Source organism: Alexandromys fortis, unplaced genomic scaffold (genome assembly GCF_014885135.2).
Source record: "Alexandromys fortis isolate MF-2015 unplaced genomic scaffold, M_Fortis_MF-2015_v1.1 scaffold_13, whole genome shotgun sequence".
In the NCBI taxonomy this organism is placed as follows: Eukaryota; Metazoa; Chordata; class Mammalia; order Rodentia; family Cricetidae; genus Alexandromys; species Alexandromys fortis.
The window spans coordinates 13032940-13051878 of NW_026067908.1; the positions used below are offsets into that span (position 1 = coordinate 13032940).

Sequence of the window (18939 nt, forward strand, 5' to 3'; positions counted from 1 at the left end):
TGCTGTTATCTTCCTCTCCTGAAGTGTTTTCTTGTTTTTACAGTTTTATCAGAAATGACTGAATCCCTGAGTGATGTGCCGTTTTACATTCTTTTAGTCTTATATAAATGAATAGTGTGTACTGGTTTCTGTCAGCTGCTGTCTTCAGTGATTACAAATGTTACTTAATTTTTGCGTGTTCCATTATATGAATGTATGTACTTTTTTTCCTCTAGCTGGTATATTTTGAATATATTTGGAGACTACTGGCTGTGCTCCTATTGCAAAGCATATAAATATAAAACATGCACATAGAAGAGTGTCTGAATGGGATACCACATATACAAGAGATTTGGGGTTCATGTGTTCACATAGGTGATACACACTTTAAATCCATATTTTGAGCTTAGTCTGCTAAAATTGCTTAGTATTTGAAACTAACACTCTTTTTAATTTTAAAATTCCATTTGTGTTTGTGTATGCACACACATGCAAATGCTCTGGACCTGCTTTCGAGGCCAGAAGACAAGTTACAGGAGTTAGTTCTCTCTTTCCAAACACCATGTGGGTGTCTGGAATCAGGTTGTCAAGCTTGATGGCCTCTTCTTTATAATATAAACATTTAAAACTATGCATTTGTCTAAGCATTCACAGGCAAGGAGATATTGATAGACATATATATCTATGACTGTTGTGTTGAGACAGCCCACGTGAGCCTTGCTGTTCTCCTGCTTCAGACTCTCAGCCACTAGGGTTGTAGGCATGTGCCACCGCTCCCATTTGATCTCCTATCACTGTGAAAGTCAGATATGGTGGCACACACTTCCCAGTACTCAGAAGCTGAGGCAGAAGAATCACAAGTTCTAGACCAGCCTGGGCTACAAATTAATGAAATATGTATTGAAATTAATGAGTACAGGAATAATGAGTACAGGAAGTGTTTATCAGATTTTGAAGAAACTCAGATGACTATCCTGTCACAGAGAGGAAGCGGAGAGAGCGAGCAGCACAGCACCCTTCAGAAGCACAGCACTCCTACTGCTCCATCCACCCACCCTCTAAGTCACTGATGGAGTTAGCACCCTCGTGATCCAGTCCTCTCGGTATCATGAGCTGGGGACAAGCCTTCAACACATGAAGACTATAGAGCCATATTATACGCAAACCATAACACTACCATAAACCTAAAACAAGAATCATTTGCCATCAGCTGAAATATGGAATGTCATCATGGTAAACGTGTCTCTGTCTTTGGGTGGGTAAGACTATGAATTTCCAGGAGGGGAATATCTAAACATGTATTTTCTTACCCCATAGGTGTGAGGATGCCTTAAGAAAAAATAAGAGCTTAATTGGGCCAGATCAAAAGGAGTATCAAAGAGAACTGGAGAGAAACTATCACCGCCTTAAAGAGGCCTTGCAGCCACTGATAAACAGAAAAATCCCTCAGCTGTACAAGGCAGCGCTGCCTGTCACCTGCCACAGGTACGCTCTGTGCTTCCTCCTTGGAGCTCTTAGGAAAAGAAAAACTGATCGATTTTAAGTTTTACAACCTTTTATTATAAAGTTTCAAGAAGTTGTGTCCCCCAAACCCTAATAAATCCAACTAGTGTATATGAGTCATTGCCACTTGTCCGCTGATCAGTCTGAAAGTCAGCCTTTTCTGTGGACGATACGCTAACTGGAACAGTCCTAAGTCTGCCGTCATAAACCTGTTCAAACAAAGTCCTGTCCCAGCTTCTGGCACTTTTGTGAGAGAATTCACTAGAATGTTTCATGAGCTCGTTCTTCCTTTTCCTCAGCCAGGGCCAATAGTCTACATAACCTTGCCACAGATTAAAGCAGGTGACCTGACTGTCCCAGAGGCATCAGTAGTGTTCTCTTTTTGACGAGTCAAAAAGGACTTGGAATTTTCTACGATTGCATCCTGATTCCACACGAGAAGTACTTGCCCCAGGCTTAGTACCTGAGGTGGACTGTGGTGAAGAACCCATGGCGGTGCCGGTCATTCATTCTGTAACACCTGAGCTCTGCCAACTGGGCAGAAACTGATAAAAATAAACTGCCCTTTTTTCACATTCTTTTTTGAATTTCTGTTTATCTGTTGGATTATTGTGGCAATTTTATCACCCTTTTGTTTGAAAAAGGGTACTAATTAACTAATTATGTTGTTTAATAACCTTTGAGAAGCCACTGAGTGAAACAATTCACATAGCCGTTCAGAAAAATAGCTACTGTATACTGCTGTCATACTAGTATTAGAGAAGCTGAAGCAGGGCTGTAAATTCAAGGAGAGTCTGGGCCACATAGACAAATGCTGTCTTGAAAGAAGAAGTCAGCCAAGGGCCTGCTTTATGTCACATCCTCCAGGGAGCATCTATCTCCCTCTGGACTACTGAGGAAATACAAAATGTATACTCCTATCCTACATCCATGGATGGGGAAGGTTCCTCTCAGAATTCCCAGAGAAAACAGGCACCTTCATTTTTAGCTTTCCCTTCAGACTTTCTGAAATCTCCAACTGCCCCAGCAGGTCAGGAGCCCCAGGGTATGTGAAGGTGCAAGGTATCCAGTGATCAAGCATTGGAAAATTCTAATTCCAGTTTCTCCCGCACTCTCCAGTCTTTCCTGTGCTGAGTCTGTTACACCTGGAGGCTCCTGTCATCTCCCTAGTCTAGTCCTCTGAACTTAATATCGGCATACAGATTTTGGTTCTGAGGAATTTTTGGGTTTTGTTGTTTGGTTTGGTGGTTTTGTTTGAAAGGTGGCAGTGATTTGAAGTGTTGCTACTTAAACCAGGTTGACCTTTGACCATTTTCCTGCATCTACTGCCCAGGCATACATTGTGAAGCCCAGATCTAGGGAACCTTTTTTCTTTTTTAAAAATCAAAATTAGGGGGCTGGAGAGATGGCTCAGCGGTTAGGAGCATTGCCTGCTCTTCCAAAGGTCCTGAGTTCAATTCCCAGCAACCGCATGGTGGCTCACAACCATCTGTAATGAGGTCTGGTGCCCTCTTCTGGCATACATGCAGACAGAATATTGTATACATAATAAATAAATATTTAAAAAAATAAAAAATAAATAAAAATCAAAATTAATTCTTTTGAAAAAGGTATCCTATAACTCAGGGCTGGTCTTGAATTCAATCTGTAGGGGGAGAATGGCCATGAACTTCTAATCGTCCTGCCTCCACCTCCAGAGTGCTCCAATTTCAAGGGTACTAGACCCAGATTGTGTGGTTTTAGACTAAAAGAGAGATTGCTGCATGCTAGGCAAGCACTCAACTGAATTACATCCCCAGTACTCCCAGAGACTGTGTGTGTGCATGCATGCAGATGTCCTTGGAGATTAGAAGGCATCTGATCTCCTCAAACTGGAGTTACAGAAGGTTGTGAGCAACCTATGGGTACTGGGAACCTAACCTGGGTCTTCTGTAAGAGCAAGGGCAGAAAGCACTCTTAAACTGGAGAGTTAACAATCCATTTTCTTGATGAGTAGTATCCAGCCTTTAAAACTCTCCCTTGGAACTAAAAAAGCAATCTTTGAACTTCAAAGCTAAATGTCATTCTCTTTGTAACTGCTGCCACATTTCCTAAACTCCCACAGCACCTACTTAACTAACATTAGAAAGGATGAGTAAAAGGGCCAATTCATGAGGAAGGAAATCTATAGAGACATTTTATGAATAAAATCCTTAACTCTTTAGAATTTAAGAAATAAAAATTTCTTAGGATTTAATTTTGCCTAAAATATAAAACCTGGAATGTTGTTTTGTCGAATGTGATCTGGGACCTTGACTGTCTTCATACTCTCCTATGGGTAAAACGGACTTTTCCAGAGACCGGGTGAGATGACTGTTGAAGCAGGTTGGAGAATTGAGGCCTTCTATTAAGCTAGATGTTATGTATGAATGCTACTCTTTTTAAATGTAGATCAGGCCTGCCTCCCAATTGCTGTGATTACAGGCCTGTGCCACCACCACCCAGCCCTGGCTGACCTCAAATTCAGAGATCCACTTGTCTCTGCCTCCTGAGTGCCAGGATTAAAAGTGTGAGCCACCATGCCTTACCCTTGCAAGTTTTTTGTTCTTTAAATAACATAATCAGCTACTTTGTGAAATAAATTTTTCTTAATTTCAAACATGGTAAATAGTAATATATAAATCCACATAGAAGATACTGTAGTTTGAGAAACACTTGTTTGGTTTCAAGTTTATGATTAAAAAAAACTCTTACCTTTTACCATAGTAATTCTGAATACTTCAGAAATCTCTCCCATGGCACCTTGAAGTAGATATCCAAATAACCTTTTGGACAAATAATCAATAGATTTGGCCAAGTGGCTGCTATCACATACATCTAATCTATAGAGAAATCTGTAAACCAGAATATGATAGAAAATGTAAGATGAACATCTAAATATTGAGGTGTCTCTGGCAGGGAAAACAAAAAACCCTTAAAAGTTTATGAAGGGAAAACAAAACCTGGTACCTTCTAAAAATCGTTCTTAACCATATTCTCTTATTTTCCTCAGAGATTCCTTCAGCCGAATGAGCCTTCGAAAAATGGAACTCTAAAGTATACACTTGTTCTAGTCACTTGAAACGAGCCATGTATTCAACATTGACTGAGAGGTCTATTGCAACACAGGACTTGGATGTCATTCTGGAAGCAATAGCATTTACTCACTGAAGAATGTGCTACCAGATTCAGGCTGTTACATGTCAGGCTTATGGCTGTGGTGTCTAACCTGGTAACATGCTGTCATCTTTTAAAAAAACAGTTTTAATGATTCAAAGGTACAGTACACATTTACAATTATTTATACCATAGCTAATGTTAAATTTATTTACTTTAAGTTCTTATTTTTTAATTTATATTACCATTTATAGATTCATTCATTTTGGAACCATTTTAAATGTAGTAATGCTTATTTTAAAGGTACTATTAAATATGTGAATGTTTACACTAATTTTAATGAGTGGGATTTTGTTTTTTTTTTTTCCTCTATTACAATGGGAAAAAATGAGTTGTTCAAAAAAATGGTTGGTGGCAGATTCTACTCCCAAAAAAAGACCTATTAAGAATTGCCAAAAATGTATTTGATAAAACATTTCCATTAAATCAGGCAGTGGTGGCACAGGCCTTTAATTCCAGCACTCAAGAAACAGAGGCTCTGTGAGTTGGAGGTCTACAGAGAAACCACATCTCAAAAGAAAAAAAAAATTCTATAAATGATTATATACCAAAATATCTAATACTGGTAATATGGTAATGACAGCAGCTTGATCTTTATGGATCATTTATTAGTATCAACTTCATGCATCAGCAATTTGAACTGATTTCTGTGCCTCAAATTAACCTATATATTAACCTCAAATGAACCTAATAGTTCACTGACTGAACTATTAAATAGAAGCTACTTTAGGGCTATTTCTTATCACTGATGGTAACACAGAGCTAGGGCTTCACTGGTTTTAATCTACCAATTAAGTAAGAAGTCACATGTTTTTACAAAATGCATACATTAGTTGCTGTCATCAAAGTAATTGTCATTTCAGTATGAAAAAGTTACACAGAGAAAATCAACATTTTACACACTTGGCACCATTACCCCAATGAATATTGACGTTTCCTGAATGTTTCAAACATTTTTGGCACTGTGGCTTTCAGAACAGCAGCACTGATAATACCCTTAAGTGCTGAGTACTGGTGAGTCATTAGAAATGGCACCTTTTCCCTCTCTGGTAGGTTGTGGGAGGTAAAGGAGGTAGCATTAGGGAGAAGACACTAAGTACACACCTGTCACTTCTCACTTTGTTACTTGAGCTGTTTCACATCTCAGTGGTAGCATGCAGGACTTTAAGATTTATGCAATTATGATTTAGTTATGAAATACCAGTTATTTTCTCATGAGTTAGAATGACTTCTTACTCTGTTTTGTTATATTTCCTGGCAATGTTTTCTGAAAACACCTTTCTGGACTGGAACTCTCTGCAGCTCTAACTGATAGCACAGGATGGTGATTTTTAAGATTCACCAGTGATTGTCAACTACTGAGAAGGCAAGCAGACTTCATTCCCATACACCATCTGCGGGAGAATGTTAATGGAATAAGCAACCTTTCCTATCAGAATGAAATGTTATTCCAATAGCATTATCTACTTACTCATTTCTAAGAAAAGCTTAATGCCAAGAATGTCCCTTGTGGTCCTAAAACAAGTGACTTAAAACTTTGTCAACCTTCTATGTGTGCCGAACATAGAGTCTTAAAACTAAGACAACTTGGATGGACTTAAGTAGTTTCTCTCTGAAAATGCTTTTCACCTCTGCTCTCCACTGCCAGAAATTGAGTATTGAAGGTAATTATACATGATTATTCTCTCTTGTATGTACACATTTGTTTTTAAGAACTCCACTTTGATAAAAATATGCATTTAAAAACCACACATTTATATACATGGTTATTAAACAGCTTAAATTTTATTGACCTCCCAGTTTTTAAAAAAGTTAAAGGTCATACCTCTAGGTCGATGTACTATATACAGATCGTGCAGAATATGAAGAGATACAAATTAGTCATGCCCAAAAGATTGACTAGAGTCATCTTCATAAATACATATAAAATTCTTATGAAGATAGAGGGACTGCCAGCTTTTCTGAGACACTTTCCAAAGTTACTGAAGGCACAAAATATACATCATTGTGAATATACACATTCTAGACTTCGTGCCTCTGATACAACCCAAAGATCTGGCTCCATGACTACTATAAAACTAAATATACTGAATGAGATTCTGTTTCTCAGGTGAAAAAGCCAGACCTATAAACATCAAGTAGATAATTACCCCAAAATATGAAGAATACAAATACAAGCACTTTATTTTAAAAAGCAAACACAAAAGATTGTGTAAATCCAAAAGTGTTAACTGCTTTCAAACTTCTATTTTGGATTATTTAGTACCTATACAAGTTTGTTCCCAGAAGCTTCTTTATGCATCACTAGTCTCTACTATGGAAAATGATTCTAAAAATTAACATGGTTTTCAGTATTTAAAAATCTCACTATTTATATAAAAGCCTAGAGAGACCAATAATATCCAATAGCTTCAAAAGATAAACTAAAGACTCTTAGGTGTAATCAACTTTACCAATGTTTGTCCAGGTCTGTTTAATATATACACAAGGAAAATATACTCACTATAATTTTTTATAAAATAGCAAGTAAGGAGTAGATGTAGGAGACGTAGAAGGGGAAAGAGAATTTAAAAAGTCCTTTTCTTCTGTAACCTTTACTTCAGAATCATCAAAAAGCAACCACTTCCCCTCGTACTCCTTTAAGCTTTGCACTACATATGAAATTTTGTTCTCCAATCCATTCATGTTAATGCCTGTTTGGTCACTGGATTCCTTGTTCCTGTCAGATTCATGGGTCCCATTAGTATCATTAGTTTCAGAATTTCTATTTTCAGCAAATGCTGTCCCGGCAACCTTATCAGGATTAGACGCTTTGTTGTACAGCTCATAATCTGCTTTGCTCTTTTGTCCTCCAAGAAGTCCAACAGCTTCTACATTTTTTTTGTTCAAAACTTTACTTGGCTGGGCATTTCCACCAACTCTAATTGATACTTCATCATCGTAATTTTCAGCCATCCCCCTTGCTTCCTCATTCAGTGGCTCTGGCTTACCTATCTCACACATCTGGTCAACCACAAAATTCCCTTTATCTAGTTCCAGACTGTTAAGATCAGTGACTTTAACAGAAGCAGTATAGTGCCCACTACTAATGGTAATGCCACTGTGCATCACAACAGCAAATAATCCATAGCTGTCATTAGTCGGCTTTGTGCTCCATTCTTCTAGGGACAGTTTCAGAGGTGTCAGTAAAGGAGTGTTGATCTTGGAAAGTCCACCACCATAACAATCAAACCTTTGGAAGGAAAAAAAGGTTTCCTGTAATTCCATTTTAAATGTAAAATTTTACACACAATGTGAAACCAAATATTAAGCCCTTAATGTTTAGTTATGAGCAAAGACAGACTAAGACCTCAATTTTGAAAAAGCACATACACAAAAATATTAAAATAGAACCTAGGTGTAATAATGCACACCTTTAATCCTGGCATTTGGGAAGCACAGGCAGGTGAAAGACCATGGAGTGTGCAACAGCATGTCAGAAAAGACAGATATCCAAAACATCCATTTTATATCTATTTTTAATAACTTATAGACAAATTCCCAACTATAAAATTTCTCCAGTTTTCAGAGATGAGTTCAATTTCCAGCTTTCCTTAAAACTGAAAAGAATTTTGCTTTGTTATATTCCCAAAAAGTATGCATGAGTCTGGTGTCTCACACCTCTAATTCTAGCTGCAGCCTCTGAGGCAAGGGGACAGCTGTATTTTGAGGCCAGCTTTGGCTGTTAACAGCGAAACCCTGCCTCAGAGAAGGGGAAGGAAAGAAGTATTAAAGATTTCCCCATTTCAGTCAGTTCCACTAAAGCAGAATACTACAACTAGCACCTACATAATAAGAAAGGATATATTTGAGAATTGTACTAGTTTTTTATTTTTCTTTTGGTGCTAGAGACCAAATCTGAGAGCTCACTTTGCTAGACAAGCACACTATCTGAGCTGTACCACCAGCCCCCAAGAGCACAGTTATGTAGGATGTATGCCCCGACAGCCTGCCTGCGGAGAGCAGAGTTGTTTCTGACAGACCCTCAGTTCATTCACAATACTCACTCCAAGCCACTAGCAGCAAAGCACTTCAGATGGATAGTGATAACTTCAGGCATTTTATCAAATAAGAGACTTCGCTCTGCTTCCGTATAATGATGGCAATTTTCACAGAAATATTTGTCTTCCCCTACAATTCTTTCCACTGAAGCAAATTGTGAAATTGCCCATCTCAAGGTCTTCATTTCTGTTTTTGGCTCTGGAGAAACTATAAAACAGAATTGTTCACTCATAGTATCTTTCAGACATTCAAAAATTAAACAAGGTTCCATGTGCAATATAATCATTCAGTTTCAAATAACCCATCCCCAACATCTAACAAGATTTCATTTGCTTTCAGTTATCCTGAAAGTACACATACATGTCTTCTAAATATTATTAGCCAAAAAAAGAAAAAAAGCCAGGTCAGCCCAGTCCCTGCTAAGTGTAAGTCAACTGCCAGTATCTCCGGCCGGCCTCATGACTCCTCAGGACAGTCTATACTTTTCATGGTTTACACTGAACACAACAGTGGCTCAAATATTTAATTTTAAAACAACTCCAGTTACCAAATACTAGGGCCTCCAATATTAAAGTATTTCATTTTTGCATTCCAACATTTCAAATTAAAATGCCACAATTCCATAAATTAATAAATGGTGCAAGATAACAGGAAAGCTATATATTATATACCAAGGATACTACACTATTCTGGAGAAAACTGACTATACCATGGTGCACACAGGCTCCCATTTACTTACTTTCAGAGCTCTCCTCAACTTTAGAAAGCTCATCTTCTTGTACCGGGACACTAATATCCTGGAAATCTTCTCTTCTTTCTGTTAAGCTTTCACATTCCAAACAGCGAGTCCTTAATACTAGCTGACCTTGAAATAATTTCTCTACGAGTTCAAAACCAATTTGTTCTGCACCTAAAATGAAATCAGGAAAATTAAGTCTATAAAGTATACTCCAATTCATCAATTTCCCACTGAAATAAAGTATATCATGAACACAAGACCTTTTTCACATCTAGTTAAGCAGTGCCTTATTTATTAAATATAGTCACTACCAAAAACATTTTAAAATAGAAATTACTATCCTTAGAATAAAGTCAGCTGAATCTTCAACTTGCCTCCCAAAGACATGTCTTTATAGAATTGCCCCAGAGAAAGAAAAAAAAAAATCGGGCAGTCACATTAACTACAGATTTTCCCTAAGATGCGTATATGTATAAACAAAATCTCAGTAAGATTCACTGAATTGTGTCCCTTATGAGTTTGTGTCATATTCTGTAAATAAAAGGGGGGGAAACCCACTGCTTTTCCATTAAAAATGTACTGAACTTCCCTACTTTAGAAACCATCGAGCAAAATTACCCTAACATTAATACAGAGCATTACATAATACATGATCATACACTCAAGTATAACACTTTAAACACTACAGTTGACATCTAATGTTTAAGTTACCTTCTGAAAACAAAATCTTAACTACTGTATATTTCTATAGTTACTAATATCCCAACTTGTCATTTTTAATAACTTACACTGACCTTTGTTTATGGGCTTCACATCACTAGCGGCCACAGGTGTACCACTGCTTCCTGGGGAGTCGAGTGTACCACCATTAGCTGTAGAATCACCTTCGTGTTTCCCTGGGTCCTCTTCAAGATCAGACTCATTTTCTTTAGATTGTCCTTTGGATCGCTGGTTTGTTGTTATTTTCCCCAGACTACAGAACTTAGAAAGAATGCTGGGCTGCTTAGTTGTAGACTTTAGCCAATTTATTTTAACTTTTGATTTCTTTTGGGAGGGTCTCACACTCTCATTTTCAGAAACACACTTGGGGACGATGTTAGGAGAAGCCTCTAAGGTGTCGCCAGCAGCTTTTCTTTTTGACCTAGTTTGTCTCTGGTTCTCTTCCAGTGACTGGGACTCCTTGGACAACTTAACTTTCTTCTTCGTGTTCCCAGGCTCACTGTCACTTTTCCTTTTCCAGTTCCCTTTTGGGAGTTTTTCTTTAAAATCCTCCAGATCCCTCACACTGGCGATCTCCATGCTGTTAACTCCTCTTAGTTCCTCTTTCTGATGAGATTTTTCTTCTACCTTTGTAGATAGTTCAGGCAAACTTTTCACTTCGTCTTTTTTCAGGAGTTGGCATGTTTCTTGAATGTTTCCCAGAATACACTGGAGCACTTCCTGTGCATCATGCTGTAGATAACCTTCATACATAGGGTTGAGCTCCCTATCAATACAAGTGTTCATTTTAGCTAATTCTAGTTTTGTATAGTAACATAAAAATTTTCCATCAACTATTTTAAATATCCAAAAGTATTCTACTAATTTGAAACCTCTTACCTAAATTTACAGTTGAAAGTAAAAACCATCACCATACTGTGACCCTCTTAAAATCTTATGAATAACTAATGCTGACAGTGCTATACCATATGAGGTTTTATTAGAAATGCTGTGTCCTGCACAGTAACTGCCATTAAGTAACTACTGACAGATGCCACGAGGCTAAATAACTTGCTTAAAAGGGTCATAAGAGATACAAAGTGAGGGTCCAGAATCAGCTCTTGGCCACCATTTTATAATGCCTCATAACAAAGGTAAATAAATGTCCTGGGCCTACATCTATTCAAAAACTAAAGAGGTTTTTATGTCAGGTCTCATTATGAAATTTTCTTAATGTTATGGATCATGTGTGTGTGTTAATATTTAAGCACATATAATAAGTATTTAGAACCTACAGTTTTTATGCATAATACATTTTGTATATAGACTAATTTCTAATCTGAAATTTTTAGGACCATTTGTGTTTAGGAATTCTGGTATTTTCATTTTCAGATGACAATATGGGTCTATAGGATGTTGATCAATGATGGAGTGTATGCTCAAGCATGTACAAGGCCTGGGTTTGATCCTCAGTACCACAAAAATAAGTAATTGTATTAATACCTAGGCTTTACCACCAGAGACTGATCTGATGTGGAGCCCACATACCACATATATCCGTATGTTTTTAAGGAGTGTAATATAGCACATATAAAAGTATGAATCATCAACATATGGGGCAGTATCCTATAATCACACAATCTTTTGATAGAAAATTTATTAATTCACATCAGAAAGAACTATGAGTAAAGAATATAAATAGACTAATATAAATTTGAATCTAATTAACTTAGTATAATTTATTTTTAAAAATTAATTTTCAAAGCCTCTGGGATATAAAAGGCTGTGAGTCTAGGAGCTTCAATTTTCTTGCCATTTATTCCTTATTATTTATATATCACTCTTGTCTAAAAACAGAAACAGACAAAAAATTATAAAATGGTGTTAGAGAGGCTATACCTGAGTGTGTTAAGCAGTCGCCTTGGCTGTGTAGCAAGTTCATCTGTATATTTCTCTGGATTTAAGAGAAAACTAGCCTGAAGCTGTTCAACTGAAATTATTAAGGACTGTAAACTGCATATAAGCTCATAACTTGCCAAAGGATCTTCTTTGCAGCTTCCCTATCAAGAAAAAAAAATTTACAAACATTAAATACGTACCTCTTTACTTCTTAGTCTAACTGAATAATGTAGCTCTTCTAATTTTAATTTTAGTACAACAAAAATTCCATTAAACATACGTCAACTTTTTCATTTTAAAGTTTTTTTCTGTTTTCTAATCAGTTTTCTTTTAATGTATTCACATTTGCATTTCAGGCTAGGAATGTGGCTCAGTGGTGGAGCTTCACTTGTCTAGTAAACAATGCATAAAAAATAAACCAAAAAAAAACCCTCTACACAAGACTGAATAATCTGGTAAGGTCCTTTAACAGAATAAAAAAATACTATACTATACAGTGCTTAAAAGCTTAATTCTTGTTTATAAATCAACAGAAATAATCTATCACCATTGTTCTGAACTCTCCTAATAATCTATTACCTTTTATTTAGCTTTTTTTGGGGGGGGGGGATTTTCGAGACAGGGTTTCTCCATAGCTTTTTGGTTCCTGTCCTGGACCTAGCTCTTGTAGACCAGGCTGGCCTCGAACTCACAGAGATCCACCTGCCTCTGCCTCCTGAGTGCTGGGATTAAAGGCGGGTGCCCCAGCCCCCCCCCCCCCCCCGGCCTTTTATTTAACATTAATATTAACCTATTAATCTCTTACTTATTTATCAAATAAATTTAACTCCTCCCATTAGTTTGTTTGTGTGAGTTGTTTTTTGTTGTTGAGACAGGGTGTCACTGTGTAGCCCTGTCTGGTCAAGAAATCAAATAGAGACAAACCAGGCTTGACCTCAGCCTCAGAGATCCACTTGTGTCTGGGATTAAAGGTGTGCACCACCATGTTTGGCCTTCCCCCTATCTTATTTTGCTTTTCAAATTTTTGGCCAGGCAGTGGTGGTGCAAGCTTTTAATCCCAGCACTCAGGAAGCAGGCAGATCTCTGAGTTCAAGGCCACTAGAGCTATGTCCAGAACAGGCTCCAAAGCTACAAAGAAATCTTGTCCCAAAAAACAAAGCAAAAAACACAAACAAAAACAAAACAAAATTAATTTTTTACCTTATCTTTTTGATTAGAGTCATCCTTCAGAGCTTCTTTCTTCCTTGAAATAATATTAAATAAGTGTTTCACTCCAGATTTAAAACCAGGACAAAAGTATAACACCTACAAAAGGGACATTGTCTAAGTACTGAGCAAACAATACACCTAAAATCACTAATACCTTCTATAGGACACTTTTAATGTCTTACCTAAAACTCAGATGTTAAGACCATTATGAAAATTTGTTCTCTACCCCATCAATACTAACCCACTGTTCTACTAACTCTCAGTAGCACTTACTGAACCTAGGTAGATACATTAATAAGATTAAGATTACAAGGACAAAAAAAAGCGACAAAAAATCTTAAGGGTACACAAAATAACAAGAGTTTTTAAGTGGACACAGCACCAGGAATAAAGCAGGCAAAGAAGGGGGGGGGGGAATGGTTTGGCACCTTCCTTTTAAGCAATCTTCCCAATTTTAATATCTCCCCTTTGTTTTTTCTTACCCCACAGGAAGTTTAATAAGATGCAGTTAGCGTATTATAGCCTAATTTGGTTTACAAATAAAGGTAAACAAAGTATAGACAAAGCCATTCAGTAATCTAAAATTTTCAAGAAACATTAAACGTTACATCATTTTACCTGAAGAATGCTATTTAGATAGCAAGTGTTGCCGAGATTATTCAGTCCCACAAATGGTAACAAGTTCTCTCTCTTCTCACAGTTTATAGGTGAGGACTGTGCAGCAGGAACAACCTGGTCACTGTTAACATAAAGGGAAGAGATGATGTAAAGTGGGAAGGCTGCTGCGCTAAGTTTAGGTTTTTACAATGGGGTATGATATGAACAGTCAGATGGCAGTTTCAAGAGGAAACATTTCAGACTCAAAATAAGCATACCCCCGTGGAGACTTTAAGTCACACTCTACAAACCTCCAGATAATTCCCTAAAGAGGATGTTAGTCCCATAAAAGTAAATGAACTGATATGGTGGTTTCTTTCACCTACTGGGACATTTTTAATCAATTTAATTATGAATATAAACCTGGGAATGAGCTAATAATTAGCAACACTATTTAAAGAGGTTATACACTAGGTCCTATTCGTAAAGGTTTAGAAGAAAGTCTATGAAGAGAATTAGACTGCTTCTCCTCACTTAAATAGGTCACCTTTTTTCGATCTTTGGTACTTGGGATTGAACCCAGGAGATCACGGAGCTATAAAACTAACCCTAACAAATACTGGGAAAACATACACGGGATAAAATCTTATTTTGTTACCCAACAAACCACTCATTTGTTGAACTAAGACCCCAACTAGAGTAATTTGAAATATTCACTTTTATTCCTTATTTTTAATTTAAAAATAACTTTACATTATAATGAATTACAATAAAAACACCATGCAGCTAGACTAAGGTAGGCACTCAAACACTTGTTCAGTCCTATAGGACAGCCATTTGAAACCAGGGAGTTCCATTCAGGGCTTTACACTGCCACCATCAATTACATTTTTTGTGCACTTATCCACCATAAAAAACGGAAAACATGAGTTTAGACTAGAAAAATAATTAGCTTTATCCACTTTTATGTTGGACTCATCTGTACTTTGTATGCATTCCTTCTCTCCGTATCTTTTTAGTGACTAAAGAATTAATGTGCATTAAAAGCCATTTTTAAAATCCAGTTTCAATATAATGTGCAACTCTCCTGCTCCTGAGTTGTTCTGAGTCAAGTCTTCTGAACCAACCAAAGAAATCTCGTCTCTACGTGCAATGCCCTGCATAAACTGATGGTTTCTCCACCCACCCCCCCTACCCCCCCCTTTTTTTTTTTTTTTTGCTTTTTAAAGACAGGGTTTAAAGACAGTCCCGGAACTCCCTCGGTAGAGCAGACTGGCCTTGAACTCACAGAGACACGCCTGTCTCTGCCTCCCAAGTGCAGGAATTAAAGACCCATACCACTGCAGCCTGGCTCTAGTTTCACTTGATAGTACCCCAATTTAGTCTCAACCACTCACAAGGCAGCTGTTATGCTAATGGGTTAATGCTGTGGGTGTGACCCTAGGAGAAATCACCAGGACACAGCTTGTCTCACTGAATGCAAATTCATGAGTATTTAACCTATGTCAACTGTCAGGTCAGTGCAGAAGGATCAACCCAAGTTCAGTGTTCCTTCATTGACTCAGAATAAAGTACAGAAATATATTTAAAATAAAATACATACATCTCAGATCCTCTATATTCAGAAGCTTTTTCTTCATTTTCTTGAGAATCGGTGAAATCTAAAGCTCTTTTAGTTTCCTTTTTCTGAAAAAACTTCAAAGAAAGTCTGTTTTTCTTTGAGGGACTCCCTCTTGCAAGCCCATTACTTTCACTAGGTATGACACCAGGCATTTTCTTTTAAAATTGCGAGGAGTTGAGGAGAATTAACTTTTAGAAGGCAGCTGTAATCACCAATTGTATCTGTTAATCACACAAACAAAAAGGATGTAGTTAGTCATCAGGTGTAGGTGACCAAATTAACAACTGTGAAAGCTAAAAGAATGGTACACACCAGGACACCATATATAAAAACCTAACACCTGGCAGTCGACACTTAGGGATTATTGCTTCAATAGGTGCTTTTCAACCTTCCTAATGCTGCAACCCTTTAATACAGTTCCTCATGTTGTGGTGACCCCCCAACCATAAAATTGTGTTGCTACTTCCTAACTGTAATTTTGCTACTGTTACAAATCGCAATGTAAATATATAATATGCAGGATTTCTGGTATGCAACCCCTGTAAAAGAGCCATTTGACCACCACGGAGCCACAATCCACAAGGTGAGAACTGATGGATTAAATGAAGCTACACTGTCTAACTTTCTCAAAGATGTACTACTAAAGTCTTACTACTTCAGTATATATAAAGGGCCACATCACAAAATACCCATTTAGTAAAATCATACACAAAGCACAATAAAGTCATAGAATTAAGTAAAAACCCAGGGCTGGTAAGGTGACCAAGTGGGTAAAGGCACTTGCTAATAATAATAAGCCTGACAGCTTGAGCTTGAGCCCAGGAACCCAATTTCTGAAGGTGCCCTCTGACCTTTGTGTGCACATCCAAACACACACACACACACACACACACCAGCTTAAAAAAAATAGATTTACACAAAACGTATCTAATTGTAAAGAAAAAAAGCCCAGAGACAAATGAAAAGCCACAATAGTAGTGAACACTGAAGAATGTTCTTTCCACGGCCATTATAGTCAATTTATGATACACACAATGAAGTCTCTACACAGCTGTAATTCACATACAGAGAAAAGCACATTATCTGGCCTTTAGTTATAAAATCCGAAAGAAGCTACACATACAAAGCTGGAACCATGGGTGGAAAAACTTGCTCCATGTCATGCGCATTAAAAATTACAGTATTCTTTAGTTTGCCAATTTTGTCTTGGAGCAAGGTCTCACTGTACAGCCTTGGCTGTCTTGGAATGCCGCGTGTAGGCTGGCCTGGAACTCAGAGATCCACCTGCCTCGGCCTCTCCCTAGTGCTGCTTTGAATGTTCTGTGAGCCACCACACCCAGCTCCAATTATTTCTAAACTCTATGATTTAAACTACACTGAACAAGGTTTCTACCCTGTTTCAAGGTAAAAACTTCAAAATGGGAGGAAAAAAGGATATGGCAATATTTGGGATACTTTATAGAAGTTTATTTTTCACTTGGGATATCTAGAAGAAAAATAGTTTTTCATCTCAATATCCCTAAAATATGAACGAGTTTCAAATGTAGGTACCTGAGTAGTAAATTGAGGTACACAAGAAGCCACTCAACTCCTACCTAAACATCAACTCCAGTGTACACTGCAGTGGAAACATTTTTGGGGAATCATCTCAGGAAGAATTTTAAGCTGACGAATTTTCCCATCTTGTCTGCAACTTAAATTTTGTCTCCTGGCCCCCTGATGAAACATTATCAATAAGCTGCTACTATTCTTTGATAATGAAAACATTAACGTTATGAATAATAACAAATCAGCCTTCGCTAAACTGTCAGAGAGCCCCAAGCATTAACGACTCGAGAAAGGTGCCTTGCTGGGAGCCAATGGGAGACGGAGAAAGTGATCAGTCAGCTGAAATAGCGGACCTCACCTCTGCCGACCATCCCCTCCCGGCCCCTCCAACCAGCCAGCACTGACGGTCGCCGAGAGGGTGACACTTTCCCAGGTGCCCGATCTTACGCTCTCACCGTCCCTTCTAAGCAGGGGCTTTCGGGCAAAAACATCTCTCGCGAACTTTATAAATCAAGCTTCGTACAATGAACTTAACGGTAAACCTTCCTGACCAAATGACACCGGGAACCCCCGACCCATTGCTTTTCAAATCTGTGTAAAAGCACAGTACTCAAACATTTTTTTTTTTTAAAAAGTAAGAAACAATAAAGACAAGACCTTGGGCGCAGGGTTAAGACACGTGGCGCCGTTCACACTTCTGGGGAAAGTGTAAGTCAAAAAAATGCGCGGTAAAATTTCGCAAACCCCGACCCGGGACACAGAGATCGCCTCTTCTCCGAGCCAGCGCTCCTGTTACGAAAGGCGCGGGCAGAGGGACACAAGCTGCCGGGTGCCCGCCCCGGGGTCGCCGCGCCCGCCCGCTCCCCCTCCCCCGACCTCCCGCAGCGCAGCCCGGGCCTGGGGGGGCTCCCACAGTCCGCACCTGCCCCGCAACCGCGGAGCCCCGAAGCCTCGGCCCTCCTTACCCGGTCATGGCCCTGAGCGAGTCCGCGGCGCCGCCGCCGGGGAGACCAGCCGGGCAGAGTGCGGGCGCGACAGGTGAGCCCCGCCGCAGTCCCGGGAGAAGGCTCGCAGGTAAGTGTCTCCCGCGGGGGAGTGACCATTCGTCCGCGGAGCGGGAGCCGGGCCGCCGCTCGGTCCTGCCCGCCGCGGCCCCACTACATCCCCGGCGCAGCCCGGCCGGGAAGGCTCCGGGCTGCACAGCGGTGGTGGCGCTCCCGAGCCGGAGGGTCCCCGCTCGGCCACCGACGGGAACTTGGCGCGTTTTCCTCAGTCTCAGGACCCCCGCGAGTGAACCCCCGCCCGCGCCAGCGTCGCGGCTGGAGGTGGCGTCCTCGGAAAGTGCCGGTTCTCCTCCCCACGCTGCAGAGACGCGGAAGGCGCGAGCCGCCGCGCGAACGCCCCTCGCCAGCGGCGCGCTCGGCTCCGGAACCAGCTGGAACGGTAGTTCCTCCCAGGGCCTAACGGGTTCTGCACTTTCAACAGCGCAGGCAGCGGCGCGGGCAGCTCGCGCGGGTCCTCGCAGAGGCGCGCGCTGCGCAGGAGGCCGGGCTGGCGCGCAGGAGCTCGTTCACGCCCTCTTTTTTTTTTTTTTTTTTTTCCTAATTCTTTTTAAACATTCGGGCTCGCGAGTTGAAGGGGAGGGAGCGTACGGGTCGGGAGATGGGACAGGGAGTGGCCGGGACAGCCCCTGCCTCAGGTGCTCAAATGCGCCAATCCAGAAGGAACAATTTCCAAAGCCTCCTGCCTCCGCCCCGGCAGGGAGAGCCAATCAGAAGTGTCCGCACAACCAGCCAATCAGCGGGCAGAGAGGAATGGCTGGCCAATAACAAAGTAGAGGGAGCGAGTCCTGCCCGCCTGGTTGGGCGTGCGGCGGCCCGGAGCGCCTCTCTCCGCGCTGATTGGCGCT

The 18939-nt window shown here is 39.7% G+C and overlaps 2 protein-coding genes across 6 annotated transcripts in view; one reads left to right on the plus strand and one right to left on the minus strand.

Moving 5' to 3' along the window:
• Dock7 (dedicator of cytokinesis 7) overlaps positions 1-4957 on the plus strand; it is a 185533-nt gene extending 180576 nt beyond the window's left edge. For all 5 annotated transcript variants that reach the window (XM_050136364.1, XM_050136365.1, XM_050136367.1 and 2 more), the window contains 2 exons: positions 1297-1464; positions 4514-4957. In XM_050136364.1, coding sequence (XP_049992321.1) covers positions 1297-1464; positions 4514-4556 — 211 coding nt within the window. In that variant the 3' untranslated portion in view covers positions 4557-4957. The remainder of the gene's footprint in view (positions 1-1296; positions 1465-4513) is intronic.
• Positions 4958-6408: 1451 nt separating this feature from the next.
• Usp1 (ubiquitin specific peptidase 1) lies at positions 6409-18452 on the minus strand. Its single transcript, XM_050136413.1, has 9 exons — positions 17996-18452; positions 15465-15703; positions 13883-14003; positions 13256-13360; positions 12056-12216; positions 10252-10943; positions 9458-9628; positions 8724-8925; positions 6409-7909 (listed from the first exon to the last, which is right to left on the minus strand). Exons 2-9 carry the CDS (start codon positions 15632-15634, stop codon positions 7180-7182), a joined length of 2352 nt encoding a protein of 783 aa, XP_049992370.1. The 5' UTR covers positions 15635-15703; positions 17996-18452; the 3' UTR covers positions 6409-7179.
• Between the last annotated feature and the right edge of the window lie 487 nt (positions 18453-18939).